The 26,209-nt window shown below is 32.6% G+C and overlaps 1 protein-coding gene across 1 annotated transcript in view; it reads right to left on the bottom strand.

Moving 5' to 3' along the window:
• Positions 1 to 7,264: 7,264 nt before the first annotated feature.
• The window catches only part of LOC139521794 (WD repeat-containing protein 75-like), a 28,308-nt gene continuing 9,363 nt past the window's right edge, over positions 7,265 to 26,209 (bottom strand). The window contains exons 6-19 of the mRNA XM_071315423.1: positions 25,184 to 25,248; positions 24,229 to 24,333; positions 23,611 to 23,699; positions 21,515 to 21,670; positions 20,764 to 20,960; positions 20,027 to 20,214; positions 19,324 to 19,487; positions 18,891 to 19,077; positions 13,603 to 13,694; positions 12,903 to 12,989; positions 11,703 to 11,935; positions 11,228 to 11,347; positions 9,477 to 9,568; positions 7,265 to 7,510 (exon numbers count right to left, since the gene is read on the bottom strand). Coding sequence (XP_071171524.1) covers positions 7,288 to 7,510; positions 9,477 to 9,568; positions 11,228 to 11,347; positions 11,703 to 11,935; positions 12,903 to 12,989; positions 13,603 to 13,694; positions 18,891 to 19,077; positions 19,324 to 19,487; positions 20,027 to 20,214; positions 20,764 to 20,960; positions 21,515 to 21,670; positions 23,611 to 23,699; positions 24,229 to 24,333; positions 25,184 to 25,248 — 1,998 coding nt within the window. The 3' untranslated portion in view covers positions 7,265 to 7,287. The remainder of the gene's footprint in view (positions 7,511 to 9,476; positions 9,569 to 11,227; positions 11,348 to 11,702; positions 11,936 to 12,902; positions 12,990 to 13,602; positions 13,695 to 18,890; positions 19,078 to 19,323; positions 19,488 to 20,026; positions 20,215 to 20,763; positions 20,961 to 21,514; positions 21,671 to 23,610; positions 23,700 to 24,228; positions 24,334 to 25,183; positions 25,249 to 26,209) is intronic.

Below are 26,209 nucleotides of genomic sequence, written 5' to 3'. Positions count from 1 at the left end.
TACGTCAATGTAAAAACCTATTTAACAAATTCACAGAGAGCTTGAGAGGTTTCCTCTCGAATTGATGTAAAATCTATTATGTTTTCTTTTTGGAGTAAACTGGTATTAAATGAAAAGAAATTTAAAAGTACTGGTACAATGTAAGTATATGTGCATAGCAGTATTCTTTGTCTGAAAACCAAAAAGCTCCGTGTTAATTTAGTATTATTAATTTTTTATTCCGAAATTAAAGGAAAGGAGTAGGTTCAGTAAGACCACTTTTTGGCCCCAAAATATAGCAGTTTTACAAAATTATGAAATTGTTATCTTTTAGCTATTTATTGGAAAGTAGAATGCTTCTGCTACATAAATATATCCTGTTTTTGACAATACAATGTACATATATCGGGTACTTGTATCATCAAGTCTTGCTAAATTACTGAAATCTTCACAATTTTAGCATTTTAGTTAAATTTTAGACGGTTTCCGTCTGAAATGAAAGTGGCCGCTTTGATAGGTTGAGGATGAACACGGATGCGGCCACTTTCAATTTTGACCAAAACCATTTGTAAAGTGACGTTGTTTGGCATATTTGCTAGATTTTTCATATTTATGCTTGAATCGGAGCGTTTTTTATGACTGAATCAGTTAAAAACTTTCACAAAAACTAATCAAATCAATTGAAATAGACACTTAAGTGTTTAAAAAGTGTCCAAAATCTTTCGTCAGATGAACCTGAAATTTGAGGCCAAAATCGGCCCTTACCGGACCTACTCCTTTTAATATTTCAAATTAAAATCACGAGTCTCCATAAAAGTCTTATTTTACGATAAAATAGTAATTTTCAGAAACTCCAATGAACACGCCAGATTTAATTAAACAGACCATTACATATTCCATATCGACATAACTTTGAATCCAAGACCTTCAGAGACTTTGTTCCCACAATTTTGAGACGATGTCATTAGTCATATTTTCGGTTATTATGTTCTCTTCATTGATGTCTAGATGTATGGATTTTTTGCAAAAAATGGCTTTTTCAAAAATAAACATGTTTGTTGTCATCTTTTGAATGTAAGTATTTTTTATGTAAAAGAGAGGCGAACACGAATCAGTCCATAGTACAAGGATGTCCCAATCTCACTATCACTGTCTTTGTTCAGTGGACCGTGAAATTGTTTAAAACTGTAATTTGACATTAAAATTAGAAAGATCATATCATAGGGAACATGTGTACTAAGTTTCAAGTTGATTGAACTTCAACTTCATAAAAAGTTGCCTTGACCAAAAACTTTAACCTGTAGCGGGACAGACGGGCACACAGATCAGAAAACATAATGCCCCTAAATGAGGCATAACAAACAAATGGAAAATCACATACATAGAAAATTAGGGACTGAACAACATGAACCCCATCAGAAACTGGAGGTGATATCAGCTGCTCCGCAAGTGTAGCAGATTATGCTCCGCATGTGGCATCCGTCGTGTTACTCATGTTAGTAATCAAAGAGCAGAATGCTCTGAGGGATACGATTGCCATATAGTTTTCATTGACACATATATAGCAGTTCTGCCAACTTTTCATTAAGCAAATTCGTGAGATTTGGCCAAAAAGAGGAAAAAATTGATCCAAGGATACTGCTGCAAAAAAGCATGAACATGCGTGAGTCTCACGCATTTTTGGCAGCCCTGGCCTTGATAGTCCAAATAATTATGACGTCTTGAAAGGCTATTATATTTTTTTTCTTTGACGCTTTATTTCGACGTCGAAGTAAGGCGTCAAAGAAAAAAAAATATGATAGCCTTCCAAGACGTCATAATTATTTGGACTATGGCCTTGAAGGCATAAAACTTTGCTCAGTGCTTGGAGCACAAAAATCATGCTCGAAACAAGAAATCAAGCAATTTCATTGGTTGACTTTTTAGTATGAGTACAAAAAAACTGACTCGAAAGTTTTATGACCGCAAGGCCTGGTACAGCTGGATAGTATTATTTTCAAAACTAATTCAACTGCACATGCAAAGGTAATATAAATCTGAATAGTCACTCAACTTTAAAAATAGCTAATCCCGGATACAAGTGTAGGAGCAATGTACTTATTGTGTTTTATTTGTGTGCTATCAATTCCAAGTTTACTTTCCACAGCAGTCACTGAGAGAGAGAGAAGGTATTTCACTTCATAGTTCGAGATTACTCTGATGTCCGACGGCTGATTTGCAAGACAAGCTGGGACCATGGGGGACTTTTATGCTAGTATACTTAAATTACAAACTTAAATAGTCCCAGTCCCATATATTATATCAAGTATTATTGGATGCCGAATTGAATTTTAAATAGGTGTCGATTTCACTAGATGCCGATTTAACCAGGTGCCGATTTGACTTTTTCTATGGGTGCCGATTTGACTTGTACCCAGTAATCACGGCACTATTCACTTCGTATCTTATCACCGTTAATTCTAAGAGGAACCCCATTTCCCAGTCCCATATATTATATCAAATATTATTGGATGCCGAATTGACTTTTAAATAGGTGCCGATTTGACTTTTTCTATGGGTGCCGATTTGACCAGGTGCCGATTTGACTTGTACCCAGTAATCTCGGACTATTACTTCGTATCTTATCACCGTTAATTCTAGGAGGAACCCCATTTCTAACTCTTTAATTATTAATTTCCTTTTGGTCAGTGGGCATGAATCCTTCCGTACACTCCTCTGTTTAAATTGAGACGATTTTGACGGGAAATACTTCTGAAAGGGAGACAACTCGAAACGATAATATGGAAGACTCCATTTCGGCTAAAGGGGTGTTATAGGTAAAACTTCATTGATTTTAATTTAAATGATGCATATGATTTTAAATTATGCAACAACAATATTAAACCCTCAGTAGCAGGCAGACATAGAAGACATAGAATGAGTTTCAAATTAATTAATAAGCGGGGAATCCAGAACAACCACTCAATCTGATACCCCTTGAAATCAAGAAAACTATACGCATGCGCATTAATACATAAACAAACCCGCGATTTGCGATTTGGAACAAGAACGTTTATTTAAGTTATGATATGATGAATGAGTCTCAATTTCTATATGAGGGTACAGTATCAGTTTCATAACGGTAAAATATAGAAAACTCCACTTCAGTTCTTATATGACAGAAATAGAATTATCGAAATTCAAAGAACTCTCGCATTTATCAAAACTGGGGAATTCCCTCTGACGTGTTTCTAAATTTATAAAAACACTAAATATAAATACTGCTTAATTCTGATTTTCCGTGTTGTTAAAAACACGCATATAAGTCAACGGAAAAATCAAACATGAAGATTATGAGAAGAACATTACAGGAAAGTTGTTTATGTTCAATCCTTTTGCTTGTTTTTACCTTTTAAAGCAAGACAATCATAAGAATCTGAGATGTTGCTGAATGTTTAGAATAAAACGGTTGACGTGAGGGAATGAGCCCCCGAGTCAACGGTAGAAGTCTACAGATTGCTTAAAAGCAATCGTATCCCAAAAACCCGGTTATAAGTCTAATGCGGTATGTCACATACGACGGGATTATAGTTACGACTTTTGGAATATATCCACTATCATCTGTGAATCAGAAATTCTTTGTGAGCAGCACTCTTTCAAGGAAATCGTGGTAGAAAATACAAGCCCTAGATGATCGTATCTACTGTGGGATATACACCACATGTATGCAGGCGCTGCTGGAATGTTGCTGCATAGAAATGCAGAATTCACAATTGGGAATCTGAAATCATCTTTTGTCTTAAAGTTTTGTTTACAACCGACTGTCATTGTCAATGTCTAGAGGTAAGTTAGGACCGACTTCAACGAGCATTTTTAAAGTTGGGTAACTATGAAACGTTTCAGATTGTATATAATCAAGCAATTCATTGTACACACACAATCGGACTGATATAAAGAGGAAAATACATTATTCGTTTATTAATTGATCAAAACACAAAATATTTACAATAAGGAATGGGTATGGTTAAGTCTTTCATTCATGTTATTTCAAGGCATGTTATGTGTTTTCATATGGTTTCAACTTAAAAACTAACAATCAATATCAAAAATTGAAATTAATTAAGTGCAAATGCTAGTATTATGTTTTAATATATGATACAAAAGTGTTTGTGCATGAAACATATCTTACTCAGGAAAGCTCGAGACAAACAGTTGTGAAAGCCACACAATACATTAATTTGAAATATCAAAACCAAACGGACCTCGATAAAACAGCCAAAAACAGTACAATGTAAACATCCCTGATGGTGTGGTTATCTGTTGTATTACAACTTGTCTTTCATCAATTGTTTAAACAAAATGGAACTATCAATTTGTAACAGTACTAATGCGCTGGCTACTGAACAGGTAGTAACCTTGAGATCATTCTCCCAGTTATTGCACAGACCAATGTGACAATACACAAATGATTAAAATATTTCTTAAACTGCTCATTTGTTTTTTATGTTAAAAACAGCAATTTCTAATCTTATGTCACTGTGCACTAATTTGTTAATAATTCTTATATGATTTGCATATCTATAAATACTTGAATTGGATTGGTCAATTAGAATTTTTCTCTAAGTTTACACTTCGATAAACCATGTTTCCGAAACTACTTTTGTAATCTATTCATGCGCGATACACAAGCTTGCAGTGATCCCGGGATTTTCAGCAAATTCAATTGAGATTTAAAAACATTTGCATAACAGTTGTGACTGTTCTAGTGCATATATATCAAACAAAGTAATAAATTTAATGCACTAAAGCTTCGAAAATGTATAAAAATAAAATTTTATAAAATTCCGCGAAATTACATGAAGGATTTGGCGAATTTTACGTCAAGGCAAAACACAACGTCATACGAATAGAAATTTTCAAGGGAAAGATTATTTCGTTACGTGTACGCTTCAAATTGGGATAACATTTAATTAATTTTAAAAAACCGGGGCTCTTACTCACAAACTCAATGAGTTAATCGCCCCGGTTTACACATCAATAACCTCTAGAAAAAATGTGTTTAATCCTATAATAATTTACACAGAAGTGATAAATTGATTAAAAGACAATACTATAATCTTGTACAAATACCTCTTTTTTTTAATAGACTATCGCCTTATTGCTCATTCATAATAAATTTTAGATTTCATTCACAAATTGTTTAAATCGCTGGGTCATTGGATCACAACTTACATGGAGTCTCAGGGTCATTGGATCACAACTTACAGTAAGTCCCAGACTCATTGGATCACAACTTACATAAAGTCTCAGGGTCATTGGATCACAACTTACATGAAGTCTCAGGGTCATTGGGTGTATCTTTGAAAGCAAAACTTATACCATATTTATTAAGCATTTAATAGTTTACACAGAAGTGATAAATTTGTTGAAAGACAATACTAAAATCTTGTAAAAATACCTCTTTCTTTAAAAGACTCGCCTTATTGCTCGTTCATAATAAATAATTTTATAATATTTCATTCATAAATTCTGTTTACATATACACATGTACTTCACAACTTACATAGAGTCTCAGACTCATTGATTCACAACTTACATAAAGTCTCAGGGTCATTGGATCACAACTTGCAGAGTCTCAGATTCATTGGATCACAACTTAAATAAAGTATCAGGGTCATTGGAACACAACTTGCAGAGTTTCAGTGTCATTGAATCACAACTTAAATAAAGTCCCAGGGTCATTGGACCACAACTTGCAGTCTCAGACTCATTGGATCACAACTTACATAAAGTGTCAGGGTCATTGGATCACAACTTGCAGTCTCAGACTCATTGGATCACAACTTACATAAAGTGTCAGGGTCATTGGATCACAACTTGCAGTCTCAGACTTATTGGATCACAACTTACATAAAGCGTCAGGGTCATTGGATCACAACTTGCAGTCTCAGACTCATTGGATCACAACTTACATAAAGTGTCAGGGTCATTGGATCACAACTTACATAAAGTCTCAGGGTCATTGGATCACAATTTACATAAAGTCTCAGGGTCATTGGATCACAATTTACATAAAGTCTCAGGGTCATTGGATCACAACTTGCAGTCTCCGACTTATTGGATCACAACTTACATAGTCTCAGGGTCATTGGATCACAACTTGCAGAGTCTCAGGGTCATTGGACCACAACTTACATAAAGTCTCAGGGTCATTGGACCACAACTTACATAAAGTCTCAGGGTCATTGGATCACAACTTGCGGAGTCTCAGGGTCATTGGAACACAACTTACACAGTCTCAGGGTCATTGGACCACAACTTACATAAAGTCTCAGGGTCATTAGATCACAACTTACATGAAGTCTCAGGGTTATTGGAATGATTGGATGCATCTTTGAAAGCACAATTCAGACCATACTTAAAGCATGTAATAGTTCTGAAGTTTAGCTTTCTTTGATATTTTTTTCAAGATAATTAGTCAAAAATGTTAATTATTGGTAAAAATTGCCATTACTTATCAATACCTCTAAGGGGCGGACTGATGATTTTGGCTTTATTTGACTTCTTTACACAGAACCAAGGATCAAGTTATATTTTGTAGTCATACAGTTTGGGTTCTGCAACAATACATATGTCTTCTGTTAAGAAGTCGAGCAATATCATCATATTATAATTAGGTTTATGAAAGGTAATAACCAAAATACTTCATTCAAACAACAAGAATGTCTCCATAGTGCACTAATGCCCCACTCGCACTATCATTTTTCATGTTCAGTAGACCATGTAATTGGGCTCAAAACTTTAATTTGGCATTTTAATTAGAACGATCATATCATAAGGAACATGTGTACTAAGTTTGAAGTTGATTGGACTTCAACTTCATCAAAAACTACCTTGTCCAAAAACTTTAACCTGAAGCAGGACAGACGCACAAACAGACAATTGAACAGACGCACAGACCAGAAAACATAATGAACCTAGTTGGGGCATAAAAATCAAAACTTTTCACTCGACGTTTAAGATTTAACCGAGTACTGAAGTACTCGCTAATATCATGACCGAGTACCTGAGTATTACATTTCCGATCTTTTGACATCCCTAGAAAATACAATTAAAGAAATCCTTTTAAGACCATACAAATCAAACATGCATATGCACAATATATATCCATAATATAAATATGCAAATTTTACCACCCTAAAATCATGATTTTCAGTGAAAAAAACTACAAGGAATGAATAAAGATGAACAAATGTAATCCGATGGGACACACTATACCATGATTTAGTAAAAACAAACTTCAGCATAAATACATAAAATAATTTTATTCTATCTTTTAATGTACCAGTCCATATAACTAACATAATCATCTTTTGCTCTAGTGTCTGTATGTATAACAGTCTGTTTAATACTGTCTTTTGGTTTTGTGTTTTTATTTTTCATGTTTTGAGATTTCCCCTGAGATATAACATCTTCATCAGAATCCACGTCATCGTCCACTTCCATAACACATTCCTCATCTGACAGCTCTTCATCATCTTCTATGTTACCACTAGAAATACAAATGCATTTTTTATTGCTTACTCTCATTAACAGCTTTTAAAGTTTCCTCATTTTGGCACTACGTTTCCACATTAAAATTCCTACGTTTCTGCATTTTTATAGTACTCTTTTCTGCATTATTTTAACATTGGTTTTGTTAAAGTTTTTTTATTTTTATTTGTTTTTTAATGTATGCCTCTTCCGTTTACTAAGTAAACCTGTTGCCCCCCTGCTGACCAATGGGGAGGTTGAAGTAGTACTTCAAGCAGGATAAGTCTTCATAACAATCTGTACGTGTAACCATCATAAATGATACATTTCTTCCCTCGGTTTGTTTCTGTGTGTACGATATCCATGACATATACATCAACTGGCACTTAAGCTTAAACTCAAAATACACTATCTTAAATACCAGAAGTTCAAACACTGTGAACTTTTTGAAGAACAATGATATGCAAATGGCAATAATGATCGAAACCAAATGAGGACATGTAATTGAGAGTCCAAAAAATAAATCAAACATGCAAATGAATAAAATGGTATAACCAAATACAGAATTCAATGCATATGGGTGACTTTCCAGATGATGACTTTGGAAAAATACTTACAATGTTAAATCTGAATATAATCTACCTGTTGAAGTAATATATTATCGGGCCAGCATAATTAAAGAAAAATTAAGAAAAACAAAGTCTTATATATCATTATTAACATCTTTTACAGGTGAAATACAGGTAAAAATACGGAAAGATGGTATCTATTTATTTCAGAAAAGTAATGCACGAAAATGCGGAAACGTGAAACTGGATTTTTGCTAAAAATGCATAAATGTAATACGTCCCTCATTAAGTTATATCTTGATAAATTGTCCACCAAACCCAGTAAGGTTATTGTAGTGTAATGTAACTCTAAAATGGAGGTCTTTCTGCCAGGTAAACATGAGGTTTATTATTTTTAAAGTTTTGCTTTATATTAAATATCTTTAATAATATATTAGTAATAAATAACCCCAAGTAGAACATTCTGCAAAATTCATCCATGGACTTATTGTAAAGTTAGCATTTCAAATTTTTTAGTCATTATTAGGTCAAATTTTTTGTACCCATCTATGTTGAGGGGAGATAGGACCTTTATCGGGACTCCGAGATCGGTTGTATTTAAGCTCAGAATTTTGGAATTGACCCTTTAAGAATCTGGGAATACTTTTTTCGAATTTCTGGATGGCGGGATTGAGATTTATTTATATTCAGGACCTCAGGATTTCTTTTTTCTAAGCCCAAGGATTTTGGGATCAGGATCCCTTCTACCCCCCCCTTTCCATGTTATTAATAAAAAGTTAAGTCTCTTACTCAATGTTTTACTATCTTACCTATTTGTTCCTGACTTCACAAGCATAGACTGGACAAACTGTTTACAAAGGGAGGTAACTCTCTTACACAATGTTTTACTATCTTACCTATTTGTTCCTGACTTGACAAGCATAGACTGGACAAACTGTTTACAAAGGGAGGTAATTCTCTTACACAGTGTTTTACTATCTTACCTATTTGTTCCTGACTTCACAAGCATAGACTGGACAAACTGTTTACAAAGGGAGGTAACTCTCTTACACAATGTTTTACTATCTTACCTATTAGTTCCTGTCTTCACAAGCATAGAATGGACAAACTGTTTACTAAGGGAGGTAACTCTCTTACATAATGTTTTACTATTTTACTATTTGTTCCTGACTTCACAAGCATAGACTGGACAAACTGTTTACAAAGGGAGGTAACTCTCTTACACAGTGTTTTACTATCTTACCTATTTGTTCCTGACTTCACAAGCATAGACTGGACAAACTGTTTACAAAGGGAGGTAACTCTCTTACACAATGTTTTACTATCTTACTATTTGTTCCTGACTTGACAAGCATAGACTGGACAAACTGTTTACTAAGGGAGGTAATTCTCTTACACAATGTTTTACTATCTTACCTATTTGTTCCTGACTTCACAAGCATAGACTGGACAAACTGTTTGCAAAGGGAGGTAACTGCAGGTTGGACTTGTGGTGGTGTATCCAAAAACTAAATTAAAGGAAGAAACAATTAATCACACCTGTAATTAAATAATAATTACAAAATCTGAAAACAAAACTACACACTTTATAGTTGCTAATATTAAAATGAAATAACACCCATAAACACAAAGCATTAAATTCAAACAAAAACATATATGGCTGATTGACTTAACTTATCCTAAATAAGTTTATATCAAAATTGGATTAAATAATACATTTTGAACTCATCTAGTATTCTTCAGATTTCCTAAATATTACTTTAGTCTTTGGTCATATAGCTCCACAAGTATTCAAGTATAAAACCATAGCTTTTAATTTAAGGGTTTGAACAATCTTGTTGATGGCAAATCGCTTCAGCTTTAAATTCATTAAAATAAGTTTTTCTTAAAATATTTATCAAAGGATTACTGTTTTTCTCTAATTTTTGTGCTATTCTCACATTTCCTGACCGGCGTGAGAAAAATATTTCTCCTCACTAGTGAAAAATCTGTTCTCTGCAAATGATTGGTTGAAATTTAATTGTGACCTTAAATTTTCTTGTTTTCTTCTGAATTTTCTTATTGTGACGTCATGAAACTAGAGGCTCTTAAGAGCCTGTGTCGCTCACCTTGGTTTATGTGCATATTAAACAAAGGACACAGATGGATTCATAACAAAATTGTTTTCTGTTGATGATGTGTTTGTAGATCTTACTTTACTGAACATTCTTGCTACTTATAATTTTCTCTATCTATAACAAACTTGGCCCTTAAGTTACAGAGGAAAATATTTAGTAAAAATTAACCAAATTAATGAAAATTGTTAAAATTGATTATAAAGGGCAATAAGGGGTCAACTGACCATTTTGGTCATGTTTGACTTATTTGTAGATCTTACTTTGCTGAACATTATTGCTGTTTATAGTTTATCTTTATCTATAATAATATTCAAGATAATAATCAAAAACTGCAAAATTTTCTTAAAATTACCAATTCAGGGACAGCAACCCAACAACCGCTTGTCCAACTCATCTGAAAATTTCAGGGCAGATAGATCCTAATTTGATAAACAATTTTACCCCTTGTCAAATTTGTCAGATTTGTTTAAATGCTTTGGTTTCTACATTTTACCCCTATGTTCTATTTTTAGCCATGGCATCTTGGTAGGTTGGCCGGGTCACCGGACACATTTTTAACTAGATACCCCAATGATGATTGTGGCCAAGTTTAGTTAAATTTGGCCCAGTAGTTTCAGAGGTGAAGATTTTTGTAAAATTTAACGACGACGGACGACAACGACGGTCGACAGACGCCAAGTGATGAGAAAAGCTCACTTGGCCCTCTGGGCCAGGTGAGCTAAAAGGGTAACCATGCCTGATGACCTCACATTAAAAGTACACAACTTTCCTCAAATCTTTGAAAAGGCAGGATAAAAATCATAAGAGAAACAGATTCCACCATTGTAAGTAGTGTATTACGATATTTCTCCTCTCTCAACAGTTAAATTTTAATTATTTAAAAAGCTCAGCAAGCCCTGTGCTTAAAATATTAAAATTTAACTGTCTCGCGTGGAGAAATTTCGTAATACACTTGTTGCAGTTGTGGAATCTATATATCTAAAATTATTTAAACAATAAATTGATAAGATAGTTTTGCCCTATTTCCACATCTATCTGTTATATACTTACTCCTTTCCATGACTTTATGTCCTTGGAAGTTGACCTTGAATCCACAGCTGGCTGCTTTGTATTTTCTTTAGATAAAAGTAGACTAAGTGTTGTTTGTGGTAGATTTTGTTGTATGGTAAACTGCAAAAAATATAGATTTCAGTATAAAATTAAAGATTTTTTTCTATACTCTAAACAATTTATTTTCTTTAGAGTTTCCAATCATTGTTATTTCATTTACTTTCAATGTACTGAATATTCACTATTTATCCAACTACATAAAAAAGTTTAAAAAAAGAAAAAGAAATTCATTGAAATTATGCACATCAATCTTTAATAGAAAGAAACTTATTACTGAAAGGAAAAATCCATCCTAAAACTCAGTATCATAAATAAAAGTTGTCATTGTACCAAATTCAATAACCCCATAAAAACTAGGCAACAGTATTATAAGATTAAATACAGGAATTTTAATATTTGTTCTTGAGTTTCTTACCATGGTTTTAGGTGCAGTAACAGCTGTGTCAACCTCTGACAGACAAAGAAGTTGATGATCAGAGTTGATGAAATATAACTTTGATTTAGTAGGCAGTCGTCTCCCTTTTTCAAGTGCAGTTAGAGATTGTCTCCCTTGATGCTGTGGTATGAAAACAGCACTTGCCACTTTACTAGAACTTATTGTATTTTGATGGTATAAAATATCTGGACTTGATGGTCTAAAGAAATACACTGAAACAGAAAAAATGTATTTGAATTTTAAGGTATGTTTTAAGCATATCTGTATTTATTCTCAATGAAAAAAAAAGATTTATCACAGAGAGAATATTTTTTTTATGTACAATGCTTCATTGCCTTATTTGGCTGGCTGATAATTACTTGTATATTTGAATGTAATTTTTTGATATAATTAAGGTTGCACTTTAATATTAAAACATTCATTCATTCATTCATTAATATACATATTTTTTCTTTTAACTGTATTAATCTCTCTGCTATAATTTCTGTTAAGGCTAGACTTATTTTGCTATCTATCCATGTTAACAACACTCAAACAACTTTTGTAAATACAAAACACTCACTTATTTTTCATTTCCAACAATTTCAACATAATTTTAGAGAACAGCACTTAACATGTATATATCATTGTCATTTCTTTTGTTGCCTATTCTGACATCAGACTCTGGCTTCTTTTAAACTGAGTTTTACTGTGTGTAGCGCTTTGTGTTTGTTAATTCTCCTCATTGGTTATACCTGGAAGGTTGTGATCTCACAAAACATGGTTAACCCCGGCACATGTTGCGCCTGTCACAAGTCAGGAGCCTCTGGCCTTTGTTAGCTTTCAATGATTTTTTAATTTTAGTTGATTTATATGTTTTGAAGTCTAGTATGATATTCATTATCACTGAATTAGTATACATTTTTGTTTATGGGCTAGATGAAGTGCACCTCTGGATGCAGGATTTTCTGTTATGTTGAAGACCCATTGGTGGTCTTGGAGTGTTTTCTGCTTTTTGGTCAGGTTGTTGTCTCTTTGACACAATCTGTTTTCGAAAAAACTTGTTCGAAAATTGTGCAAGAGATAAGCAATGTTCAGCTGAACGTTTTTCATCAGTGTTTTTTCATACAGAAATAACATTCATACAGACAGGTTAGACTTTGTAATTAAGTGTATTAACACAAAATTCAACCTACTTACCATCACTGGTATTTGATATCACAGCCATTACATCTGTTTCAGGGTCGGAAATTAGACTGACTGAGTTGAAATCTATATTCCAAAGCACTGAAAAGACATAAATAAAAACATATGTTAACTACAATATTAAGACAGATCTTAGTCATAAACTTAAAGTGAGAACACAGGAAAGAACCTTAGGCTTTATAAAATAAATTGTTTGGTTTCCAGACATCCTCTGCTATGAAAAATCTAGAACCTGCCAGGAGAATTAATTGCTCACCTGTCAAATATATTCAACATCAAAATTATGAGCATCAGTGACAGTAGTCGTGCACACAGATAGACTAAAGAGAGAATATTAAAAAAGAACCAAAAACAGGTCAAGTCATTTGAGAACAAAAACTACAACAGCAATTGAGCTGAAGATTTTCATGACCAAATTTTCTTGTAGATATTGCTGATCATTTTTGCTAGTGACACTTTCTCTCTATCTATTATAGATTTTAATATAATTGCAAAATAGCAAAAAAAAAAGTTATATAAGGCAGCTGATATAAGGGCAATAGCTTCAACTAATAGATCCAAAACTTCAGTAAAGGTCCTTTATTTATAGATTTTATCATGATATTATTGTTTTGCTGTTTGCTGTTTACTGTATTTTGGCTTATCTATTGTAGTTCAGAAGGTAATTACCTTGTCGTTCATAAAATAAACTAACCTGTGCAGGATGATAGATTCCAGGTTACTAAACTTTCTTTGCTGCATGCAGTCAACAGATGGGAACAGCTGTATTTCCCAAATTCTATAAATCTATAAAATAAAACATAATGAGTGATTCTAGAAACTAAATGTCTATCTCATAAACAGTCAACAAATACATAACCTCTAACTACATAAATCATTATCAATGATTCAAAAGAGATTTTCATGGTTAAACAAAAATATGTATGCTACCTACATTACCCATATCTAAGCTACAAAGACCATTATCTTTATATAACTATTTGATGTACATGAAACTTTCATTACAAGTTAAAAAATCTGTTGACTTGCAATACATTCCTATCAATTTATTTCAAACTGTAAAAAGCTTTGTGTTGATGTACATGTAATTCGATATGTATATATATACATAAATTTGGTCCTCAAATTGTCAAAAAATAACATAAGGACCTAAGAGCTTGTTTCCGCAGCTAACCTCTCTCATAAATGCACCTAGTTATATCTTTGTTTACAACTGAAGTATGAATAATAGACATGAAACATATCTTAAACCTACTTACTTAGTTGCATTCTATTGTGCCTGTCTTAAGCCACAAACCAGATGTTAAATTATTGCTTTAAATTTTTATACTTAAACTGATTTAGTTTCGATACATTTCTGTATGAAACATTTCAGTTTGGTATATTTATGTTCTATCAGGCTTTTATTAAGATCTTCAAAATGAAGGGAGCTCATCTTCATCAAGATTGTGCACTAAGCTTCTAATCAGGCCCTAAATAGATGTCTTTTTAATTGAATGTTTGGCAAGCTTTGTTTATTTGTTTCTTCTCTATAAATTGTTACAAAGTCTAATGGACATCTACCCTGTTCATTTTAATACTTACTGTACATCAGATTTATCCTTTTGTCCTGCTAAGGTCTGTAGTAATACTTACTGTACATCAGATTTATCCTTTTGTCCTGCTAAGGTCTGTAGTAATACTTACTGTACATCAGATTTATCCTTTTTTCCTGCTAAGGTCTGTAGTAATACTGTACATCAGATTTATCCTTTTGTCCTGCTAAGGTCTGTAGTAATACTTACTGTACATCAGATTTATCCTTTTGTCCTGCTAAGGTCTGTAGTAATACTTACTGTACATCAGATTTATCCTTTTTTCCTGCTAAGGTCTGTAGTAATACTGTACATCAGATTTATCCTTTTGTCCTGCTAAGGTCTGTAGTAATACTTACTGTACATCAGATTTATCCTTTTGTCCTGCTAAGGTCTGTAGTAATACTTACTGTACATCAGATTTATCCTTTTGTCCTGCTAAGGTCTGTAGTAATACTTACTGTACATCAGATTTATCCTTTTGTCCTGCTAAGGTCTGTAGTAATACTTACTGTACATCAGATTTATCCTTTTGTCCTGCTAAGGTCTGTAGTAATACTTACTGTACATCAGATTTATCTTTTTGTTCTGCTAAGGTCTGTAGTAATACTTACTGTACATCAGATTTATCCTTTTGTCCTGCTAAGGTCTGTAGTAATACTTACTGTACATCAGATTTATCTTTTTGTCCTGCTAAGGTCTGTAGTAATACTTACTGTACATCAGATTTATCCTTTTGTCCTGCTAAGGTCTGTAGTAATACTTACTGTACATCAGATTTATCCTTTTTTCCTGCTAAGGTCTGTAGTAATACTTACTGTACATCAGATTTATCCTTTTGTCCTGCTAAGGTCTGTAGTAATACTTACTGTACATCAGATTTATCCTTTTTTCCTGCTAAGGTCTGTAGTAATACTGTACATCAGATTTATCCTTTTGTCCTGCTAAGGTCTGTAGTAATACTTACTGTACATCAGATTTATCCTTTTGTCCTGCTAAGGTCTGTAGTAATACTTACTGTACATCAGATTTATCCTTTTGTCCTGCTAAGGTCTGTAGTAATACTTACTGTACATCAGATTTATCCTTTTTTCCTGCTAAGGTCTGTAGTAATACTGTACATCAGATTTATCCTTTTGTCCTGCTAAGGTCTGTAGTAATACTTACTGTACATCAGATTTATCCTTTTGTCCTGCTAAGGTCTGTAGTAATACTTACTGTACATCAGATTTATCCTTTTGTCCTGCTAAGGTCTGTAGTAATACTTACTGTACATCAGATTTATCCTTTTGTCCTGCTAAGGTCTGTAGTAATACTTACTGTACATCAGATTTATCCTTTTGTCCTGCTAAGGTCTGTAGTAATACTTACTGTACATCAGATTTATCTTTTTGTTCTGCTAAGGTCTGTAGTAATACTTACTGTACATCAGATTTATCCTTTTGTCCTGCTAAGGTCTGTAGTAATACTTACTGTACATCAGATTTATCTTTTTGTCCTGCTAAGGTCTGTAGTAATACTTACTGTACATCAGATTTATCCTTTTGTCCTGCTAAGGTCTGTAGTAATACTTACTGTACATCAGATTTATCTTTTTGTCCTGCTAAGGTCTGTAGTAATACTTACTGTACATCAGATTTATCTTTTTGTCCTGCTAAGGTCTGTAGTAATACTTACTGTACATTAGATTTATCCTTTTGTCCTGCTAAGGTCTGTAGTAATACTTACTGTACATCAGATTTATCCTTTTGTCCTGCTAAGGTCTGTAGTAATACTTACTGTACATCAGATTTATCTTTTTGTCCTGCTAAGGTCTGTAGTAATACTTACTGTACATCAGATTTATCCTTTTGTCCTGCTAAGGTCTGTAGTAATACTTACTGTACATCAGATTTATCTTTTTGTCCTGCTAAGGTCTGTAGTAATACTTACTGTACATCAGATTTATCTTTTTGTCCTGCTAAGGTCTGTAGTAATACTTACTGTACATCAGATTTATCCTTTTGTCCTGCTAAGGTCTGTAGTAATACTTACTGTACATCAGATTTATCTTTTTGTCCTGCTAAGGTCTGTAGTAATACTTACTGTACATCAGATTTATCCTTTTGTCCTGCTAAGGTCTGTAGTAATACTTACTGTACATCAGATTTATCTTTTTGTCCTGCTAAGGTCTGTAGTAATACTTACTGTACATCAGATTTATCCTTTTGTCCTGCTAAGGTCTGTAGTAATACTTACTGTAACATCAGATTTATCCTTTTGTCCTGCTAAGGTCTGTAGTAATACTGTACATCAGATTTATCCTTTTGTCCTGCTAAGGTCTGTAGTAATACTTACTGTACATCAGATTTATCCTTTTGTCCTGCTAAGGTCTGTAGTAATACTTACTGTACATCAGATTTATCCTTTTGTCCTGCTAAGGTCTGTAGTAATACTTACTGTACATCAGATTTATCTTTTTGTCCTGCTAAGGTCTGTAGTAATACTTACTGTACATCAGATTGATCCTTTTGTCCTGCTAAGGTCTGTAGTAATACTGTACATCAGATTTATCCTTTTGTCCTGCTAAGGTCTGTAGTAATACTTACTGTACATTAGATTTATCCTTTTGTCCTGCTAAGGTCTGTAGTAATACTTACTGTACATCAGATTTATCTTTTTGTCCTGCTAAGGTCTGTAGTAATACTTACTGTACATCAGATTTATCCTTTTGTCCTGCTAAGGTCTGTAGTTATACTTACTGTACATCAGATTTATCTTTTTGTCCTGCTAAGGTCTGTAGTAATACTTACTGTACATCAGATTTATCTTTTTGTCCTGCTAAGGTCTGTAGTAATACTTACTGTACATCAGATTTATCTTTTTGTCCTGCTAAGGTCTGTAGTAATACTTACTGTACATCAGATTTATCCTTTTGTCCTGCTAAGGTCTGTAGTAATACTTACTGTACATCAGATTTATCTTTTTGTCCTGCTAAGGTCTGTAGTAATACTTACTGTACATCAGATTTATCCTTTTGTCCTGCTAAGGTCTGTAGTAATACTTACTGTACATCAGATTTATCCTTTTGTCCTGCTAAGGTCTGTAGTAATACTTACTGTACATCAGATTTATCCTTTTTTCCTGCTAAGGTCTGTAGTAATACTGTACATCAGATTTATCCTTTTGTCCTGCTAAGGTCTGTAGTAATACTTACTGTACATCAGATTTATCCTTTTGTCCTGCTAAGGTCTGTAGTAATACTTACTGTACATCAGATTTATCCTTTTGTCCTGCTAAGGTCTGTAGTAATACTGTACATCAGATTTATCTTTTTGTCCTGCTAAGGTCTGTAGTAATACTTACTGTATATCAGATTTATCCTTTTGTCCTGCTAAGGTCTGTAGTAATACTTACTGTACATCAGATTTATCTTTTTGTCCTGCTAAGGTCTGTAGTAATACTTACTGTACATCAGATTTATCCTTTTGTCCGGCTAAGGTCTGTAGTAATACTTACTGTACATCAGATTTATCTTTTTGTCCTGCTAAGGTCTGTAGTAATACTTACTGTACATCAGATTTATCCTTTTGTCCTGCTAAGGTCTGTAGTAATACTTACTGTACATCAGATTTATCCTTTTGTCCTGCTAAGGTCTGTAGTAATACTGTACATCAGATTTATCCTTTTGTCCTGCTAAGGTCTGTAGTAATACTTACTGTACATCAGATTTATCCTTTTGTCCTGCTAAGGTCTGTAGTAATACTTACTGTACATTAGATTTATCTTTTTGTCCTGCTAAGGTCTGTAGTAATACTTACTGTACATTAGATTTATCCTTTTGTCCTGCTAAGGTCTGTAGTAATACTTACTGTACATTAGATTTATCCTTTTGTCCTGCTAAGGTCTGTAGTAATACTTACTGTACATCAGATTTATCTTTTTGTCCTGCTAAGGTCTGTAGTAATACTTACTGTACATCAGATTTATCCTTTTGTCCTGCTAAGGTCTGTAGTAATACTTACTGTACATCAGATTTATCCTTTTGTCCTGCTAAGGTCTGTAGTAATACTTACTGTACATCAGATTTATCCTTTTGTCCTGCTAAGGTCTGTAGTAATACTTACTGTACATCAGATTTATCCTTTTGTCCTGCTAAAGTCTGTAGTAATACTTACTGTACATCAGATTGATCCTTTTGTCCTGCTAAGGTCTGTAGTAATACTGTACATCAGATTTATCTTTTTGTCCTGCTAAGGTCTGTAGTAATACTTACTGTACATCAGATTTATCTTTTTGTCCTGCTAAAGTCTGTAGTAATACTTACTGTACATCAAATTTATCCTTTTGTCCTGCTAAGGTCTGTAGTAATACTTACTGTACATCAGATTTATCTTTTTGTCCTGCTAAGGTCTGTAGTAATACTTACTGTACATCAGATTTATCTTTTTGTCCTGCTAAGGTCTGTAGTAATACATTAGTATCGGGATCCCAGATGGTCAGTACAGAACCAAATCCTACACATAACAATGACCCGTCATCTGAGTAGGCAGCTGTGATGGCAGGGGAGTAACGGTAATAACCAGAGAATTTACACATCCATTTCTTATTTTTCCCTGAAATAAAGTTTATTCGAATAAAATAGAGAAAGTATAAAAAGACAATATGTGTTAAAGTTTGCTTTATACAACTGGTTTAAAAGAAAAGTACTGTGCGTAAACATTACCTTAAGATAAAAGATGTCTTCACTGTAGAAAAGGTATGATTTTTAAAAATTTCTCGTCATATATTTTAGGAGCATTTTTATTATTACACAAATCTTCATTGTATGATTTGAATTTATTAAACATTAACACACATACTGTATATATTTGTGTCATCTACAAGTGTCCATGTTTTGAAGTAATTATCCAGACTAGTTGTCACAGCCATTGGTTGGTCATCATCTTCACCAGTTTCTGGACGTATTTTTAAACAAGTCACTGGAAAATTATGTGGTAATTCTACTGTAGTGTTCAATGTATATCTGTAAAAAAAAAAAAAAGCTTAAAAACTCATCAATTAAAACACACTATGCAACATTTCTTTGAAAAAAAAATGAAAACTACATTTCAATACATTTTATAAAATAAAGCATGAATTAAAAACCAATTGTTCAGGCCCCTCCTTACCCACTCAAGTTCAAATTTGTTGACAAGAGAAAGGAAATAGTATAATAATGTGCTTAAAAGGGTCCCTTCTAGTGTCTGAAAAACAGATTCTTTAAAATACAAAAGATTGTCTACCTTTTTTAAGACATAAGGGAGATAATTTGTGAGCTCTAGTTTACTCAAAGCAACTTTCGGTATCAAATAATTGCATATTACTTTAACATAAAAACAGTGAGAAAAACTGCCTAGTCCTGGTTTACACAAGATCCCATTCTGTTGAAGTTTATAATCCTTTATATCAATACAATTTTACTTTCATTTTTGTCTAACATATTGAATTCTACCAAAACTTTAGAGTTCTCTTCAATCACAAAATGGCTTTGTGGTGAACAAAAACAAAATGACAGGGTATTACTTTCTAGTTTCTTCCCTGAATTGCCAGAATTTCAGCCTCAATTCAGGTGACATCACATGGTCATCCCATAATTCCACTGTTGCAAGCCAGTCCCCATGACAACTAAAGTCTGCAGCCATAACTTCTGTAACTGTGAGTGGTTTTGCCATATTCTCTGGTGATATGTAATTTTGTCCAACAATATCCAACTAAAAATATTAAAAACAAGTTCAGTGTATAAACAGCATATGTATACTGTGTCATGATGGCAATGTTGGCTGAAAGACCAGTATGTAAGGTCTTTATATGTTTGTTCTAAGCCAGGAGCCTGAAATCCTGGTGTCAGCATTAGTTACCATATGTCTAAATGATTTGTTTTTATGGTACATATATAGTCAAATTTTTGTTTTCCATTATGTTTTTAAAATACAATTACTGCAGTCTACCTTTATGCTCTATTTCCAGCAATGAGGGCCATTTTGATCAACTGACCTATAACCAAGGTACCCTAAGAATCAATCAAGTTGATTTTGGTTTAAGAGGGTAAAGTAGATTCAGAGAAGATCTGTGAGAAAGTTTAAAAGGGATATACTACACTTTTTAACAAGACAATCAACAAAATGTTTATAGTGTATACCTTGCAAAGCTGATTATATTCTTGATGTCTAAATTGTACTGAAAACATGAACAATTCCCTGAAACATTGTCTGTTTACTCATGTTATTCGTCCTACCTTCACATACTTATAAGTTACTTACATCATACAGATGTTTGTCATTGGTTACAGAGTAAAACTGTAAATGTCCTATCTTTCCATTGGTTACTAAGGCCTTTGACCTTGGGTCATAGTGCAGACCTGCTGGTACTGGATGTGTTTTCTGCACACTGAGATGAGCACATGTAAGTCCTTGGTATACTTGCTTCACATCAAATTTATTTGTTATTAACTTGATCACTGTCAAATAAAACATATTATGTTATCAAAACTAATACCTGTTATCAAACATGACAGGGCTTTATTGCATGCAATATTTCTGAATTAAAAGTAACATTTATTTACAATATAATAATTTATCAAAAAAATTTATGTTAGTATCTGTAAAAACAATATTTGAACGTTAACATGTTTGTAGCGGTAAAAACAATATTTGAACGTTAACATGTTTGTAGCGGTAAAAACAATATTTGAACGTTAACATGTTTGTAGCGGTAAAAACAATATTTGAACGTTAACATGTTTGTAGCGGTAAAAACAATATTTGAACATTAACATGTTTGTAGCGGTAAAAACAATATTTGAACGTTAACATGTTTGTAGCGGTAAAATCAATATTTGAACGTTAACATGTTTGTAGCGGTAAAAACAATATTTGAACGTTAACATGTTTGTAGCGGTAAAAAAAATATTTGAACGTTAACCTGTTTGTAGCGGTAAAAACAATATTTGAACGTTAACATGTTTGTAGCGGTAAAAACAATATTCAGAAGTAAAACAAAATGATTACTTACCGTTGTCAGTATGGCATGTAGCATAGTACATGTTGTCATGGGAACATGTCACACGATTAATAGGTGCTCCAAGTCTTGGTAAGAAATCTTTCTGATCAGAGTTGTATTGCCACTTAACTAATACACATTCATGTCCACCACTTAAAAGATAGGAACCTAAATAAAAAGAGATTTTTTTTATATAAATTTTAAAATTAAATCATTTCTAAAACTTAAAGGGTCAAGATTATTCCATCAAAGTCTTCATACAACTTGTGCAAATATGGTTTTCCTACTAATCATAGTATCTAAAAAGATCATCTAAGTCACATCAAAAATGTGTCAAAGTATTTTTTCAATTCAGTAAATCTATTATTGTTTAAAGTCCATTTTCAGCTACATATTTTCTCTTTTAACAAGTTGTCACATTATTTATTTGTGTGTACATAGAATTCTGTGAACAAATCAAGCATATGGTACTGGTGACAAGTTTTCTGTAATATGCAAATTACCTTAATATATTGAAAATAGCAAGTGCCAACCTTGTTTTGCAGAAATGATTCAATGTTCTCAGAGAAAATAATGCAAGATTGCAATATATTAGTGATAGCAAAACAATGTGAATATCAGGATTGAGGGGTAAGGAGAAATAATGTTTTGTCTGTGCTACAGAAGGGTAGTCAGTGAATAAAACATAAATATTCTTTGAGACAATATGGTTTATCAGCTTGATAATAGATCTAGTATTAATTTGAGACAGAAATTTGCAGGCCAAGTTAGTATGCAATATCCATGTTTTTTTTAACGCTAACTGAACTCTGACTTCCAATAACCCATACAGTCTTCAAAACTGTAAGTAGAACATGAAGAGCAATCATGGACCAATTAATGTGTACTAAGATTCCAGCTTTTATGGACTAACAAAAACAACTGTATATTTTTTATTTCACTAATTATTCCTGAAAAAAACAAGTTTTTAATCATCCTAATCACTTCAGTTTGTCATTTATGTATATATGATAAAATGGTTGAGGTCTTATTTTACATAAAATGTTTGTATGTGTCAGTTTGAATGAATGGTACAGTCTTAGGTCAAAATTGTTTCGCTATTTTGAAAATTCTATCATTTCATATAAGAACTTATCTTTTTAAAACATAGCAAAGAACTTAGTTGAGGTCTGATTTTGATAAAATTATTCAATGTTAATCTCATAAATGTCTACAGTTTTTATTGTTACCATGAATTTTTTTTTAAATGTCATTTACTGAGAAATCATAATTTGCATACAACTAAGGAAATAGACAACTTTCCAGTTCAATTACATTTTTTTCAAAAACTGGTTTTAGTTAACATCATTCGTGCATTTAGGGGTGTTGTCACTTCCATTCCAATGTTTAGCGAGTGGTTGGAAAACCATAAAGCTATATTGAACGTTTTATTCGGCAAATTGAATTCTCATAATTGTCTTTCAGCACTGCTGTCATTAGGGAATTGTGATTAAGTACCTACAGAACAAATATTATTTCTAGTTTATCCTGCACAATGACAATCACTAAGACGCTTGATGGACGTTTATAGTGCAGTGATACAGGCATCCCCTCTATTAGGTGTACATTATTCCTATGTAGCCATATGATTAATTTTATTTTGCAAAAATTTTAAACTAAAATTGAGAATGGAAATGGGGAATGTGTCAAAGAGACAACAACCCGACCATAGAAAAAACAACAGCAGAAGGTCACCAACAGGTCTTCAATGTAGCGAGACATTCCCACACCCGGAGGCATCCTTCAGCTGGCCCCTAAACAAATATATACTAGTTCAGTGATAATGAATGCCATACTAATTTCCGAATTGTACACAAGAAACTAAAATTAAAAAAATACAAGACTAACAAAGCAAAACTGTCTTTTTCAGCGATTTTTCTAAAAATATAAATCATAAATCAATTTCAAATTTATTGCAAGAAACAGCAGACATTTCTGCATTAAATGAAGAAAATCTTCAGTAGAATTTGTTTTATTAAAAATGTGTTCTTATATGAAATAATATGGAACTATTGATAGGTGAAATACTTTTGACATATGACGAGAGAAAATTAAATATCAAAGCAAACCTTCAACAGTAAAACAAAGGTCTAACACAGGTAGGGCATGCCAATGGTGATAGGTCTTTACAACTTTCTCTTTCCGAAATATGTTGTACCTAGAATAAAAAAAACCATGTCAACAAATTAACATACATACAAAATTGTTGTATATGCCTGTCCCAAGTCAGGAGCCTGTAATTCAGAGGTTGTTTGTTGCTATTTCACATTTCAGTTTTTCATTCATCAATTGAACATAAATTAAGCCTTTAGTTTTTTCATCTGAATTGTTTTACAATGGTAATTTCTAGACCTTAAATAGTTGACTATGAGGTATGGGCTTTGCTCATTGTTGAAGGTCATATGGTTGTTTATTTCTATGTTGTTTTGGCTCTTGTTGAAGTTGAATAATTGGCAATCATACCACATTTTTTTTTATGCTAAACAAAAAAAATTAGTGTCTATGTTGATTGCCCTTTTTCAATAAAACATACATATCTTTAGACATTGGTTAATTGGTTTGCTTTTAATCTTAGATTTACAATATATCTTTTCAAAATTATAGACATTTTAACCTTCTCTTTAAAAATCATAAAATCATACTATTATGTACTCTAGAAGACATACCAAATTGACACATTTACTTACCAATAATAAATACGACCATTTTGACATCCTGTCACAACACAAACATCGGTAGGATGACACGCTACACAAGTGAATTCTGTTTGCTGGGTATTATCTAAAGTATGTCTACAAAATAATGAAAATACATAAAAATCCTATCAGCTGTGATTGGTTAAAATGTGGCTACAATATAATGAATATGCAGATCAACTTTGTCAGGTGAGATTAACCCATTATAAGCACAGCAAAACAGCAGATGGGACTATAAAAAGCCTATATAGTCCTTACAGAGCCAAAGGACATACTGTGGATTCATTTATTTTGCGTGGGTATCAATTTTCGTGGTTTGAAGAAAACTTTGAAAAAACTGGTATCCAACGAAAATGAATGAATCCACAGTATTTTATCTAACAGCTTTGTTATGTCTTTAACTGATTGCAGACATGCGTTGATAATGTAACAAAATTCTGTAAAATGCTTAAAAAAATAAACTGGTTATTAATCAAGTGAAGATAATTTTGAATGTATTTTCACTTTGGGTTTTTAGAGTTTGCACCTGTAAGACTGTTTTCATTCAGGATACAAAATTCTTCACAAAAACCCTGTATTAAAATATAACAAAGGAGTGACTAGTCATACTACTATAATATATCAAGCTAGCATCACATATTTCTTTTATTTATTTTTACATACTGTGGAGTGCTTTATGTTAGCAGGGTATAAATTCAAGATTTTAAATGAAAAACAAGTTTGGGAAGATTATTTTCTTGTCCTTGGCCATGATTCATGTCACTCAATGAAGATCAAACTCATGTGAGGGGAACATTTTGTGTTTACAAAAGAATTTTTCAATCATTGAAATAAAAAAAGTAAATTTTAAAAATCATTAATGATAGGCCTCTATATTTTTAGAATTGTCTGTAAGTACAGGTTCAAAATAAGAATCTGAATAAAATGTATCTTCTTAACCACTTACCTGACTTTTTTCTTCTGATTCTGTACATATAAGAAGGTTTCATTTATTGTGGCAATAACTTTATTCTAAAAGAAAAGACAAAGACATATAAAGGTTAATTTCACAAAACTATATATATATTTCTACAATATAACACATTTATAAAGTCATTTTGGAACTTTTTACATATAGATCACATATAAATCTATACCACTCAGTGTTCCAGCTAGGATTTGAAAATAGAGGGGCGCGTTTTTAAAAAGGGCACTTTAGCGCGTTCTCACTGAAAAAAATCAAATACTTAATATTACCACATAAAGACATATTTCTTGATGCATGGTGGGTCTAAGATGAATTTGCAACGCGATGCGCTGCGTTGTTTTGTAGAATTATTTTTATTACACTTGTGAAATGAATTGTGCATGTCAGTTTAAAAACTTCACATAAATCTGCAATACAGTCAGGAACAATACTTAACATTTTCTCTGAAGGCTAGCCTGGATCCAAAAGTTTTTTCAAGGGCCCTGTAGAATTTTTTTAGGCCTTACCAGGTTTGTTTTTACTGCAGGCACATACATATTAATAGTCTTGAATGTTCTTATATAAAAGCCAAAAATATATGTTTGAAATACCTTATACATGTAGCTTGTTTCTTATTATGATGGAAATAATAAAGGAATTAAATAAACATGAGTTTTTCAGAATTAAAATTCATTTAACCATGTATTTTCAGACTGGTGAACTTTATATATATTTGTAATATTATTGAAAAAAAACAAATAAAACAGCCCCCCTTTCCATACCCCTAGATGTAAATTATTTTAATAAAAGAAGTATTATCAGTTTCACCCAAAGAAATTATTATAATTTTTCATGAATGAATCTTAGCAGTTGTAATCAAAATGATTTCCAAAATGAAATTCCTACTGTCTATAAATAACAATGAAATGTAACTGTTTCCTGTTAATAAGGGGTTTCCCGAATTTTCCCGCCAAAAAGCACATGGCTTTCAACAATTGTAAACAAAGCATTCAATTTGTGATCATG

The sequence above is a fragment of the Mytilus edulis genome, chromosome 4 (assembly GCF_963676685.1).
Source record: "Mytilus edulis chromosome 4, xbMytEdul2.2, whole genome shotgun sequence".
Classification (NCBI taxonomy): domain Eukaryota; kingdom Metazoa; phylum Mollusca; class Bivalvia; order Mytilida; family Mytilidae; genus Mytilus; species Mytilus edulis.
Note: the sequence above shows the minus strand (reverse complement) of the source record. Positions and strands in the feature narration are given on the sequence as shown.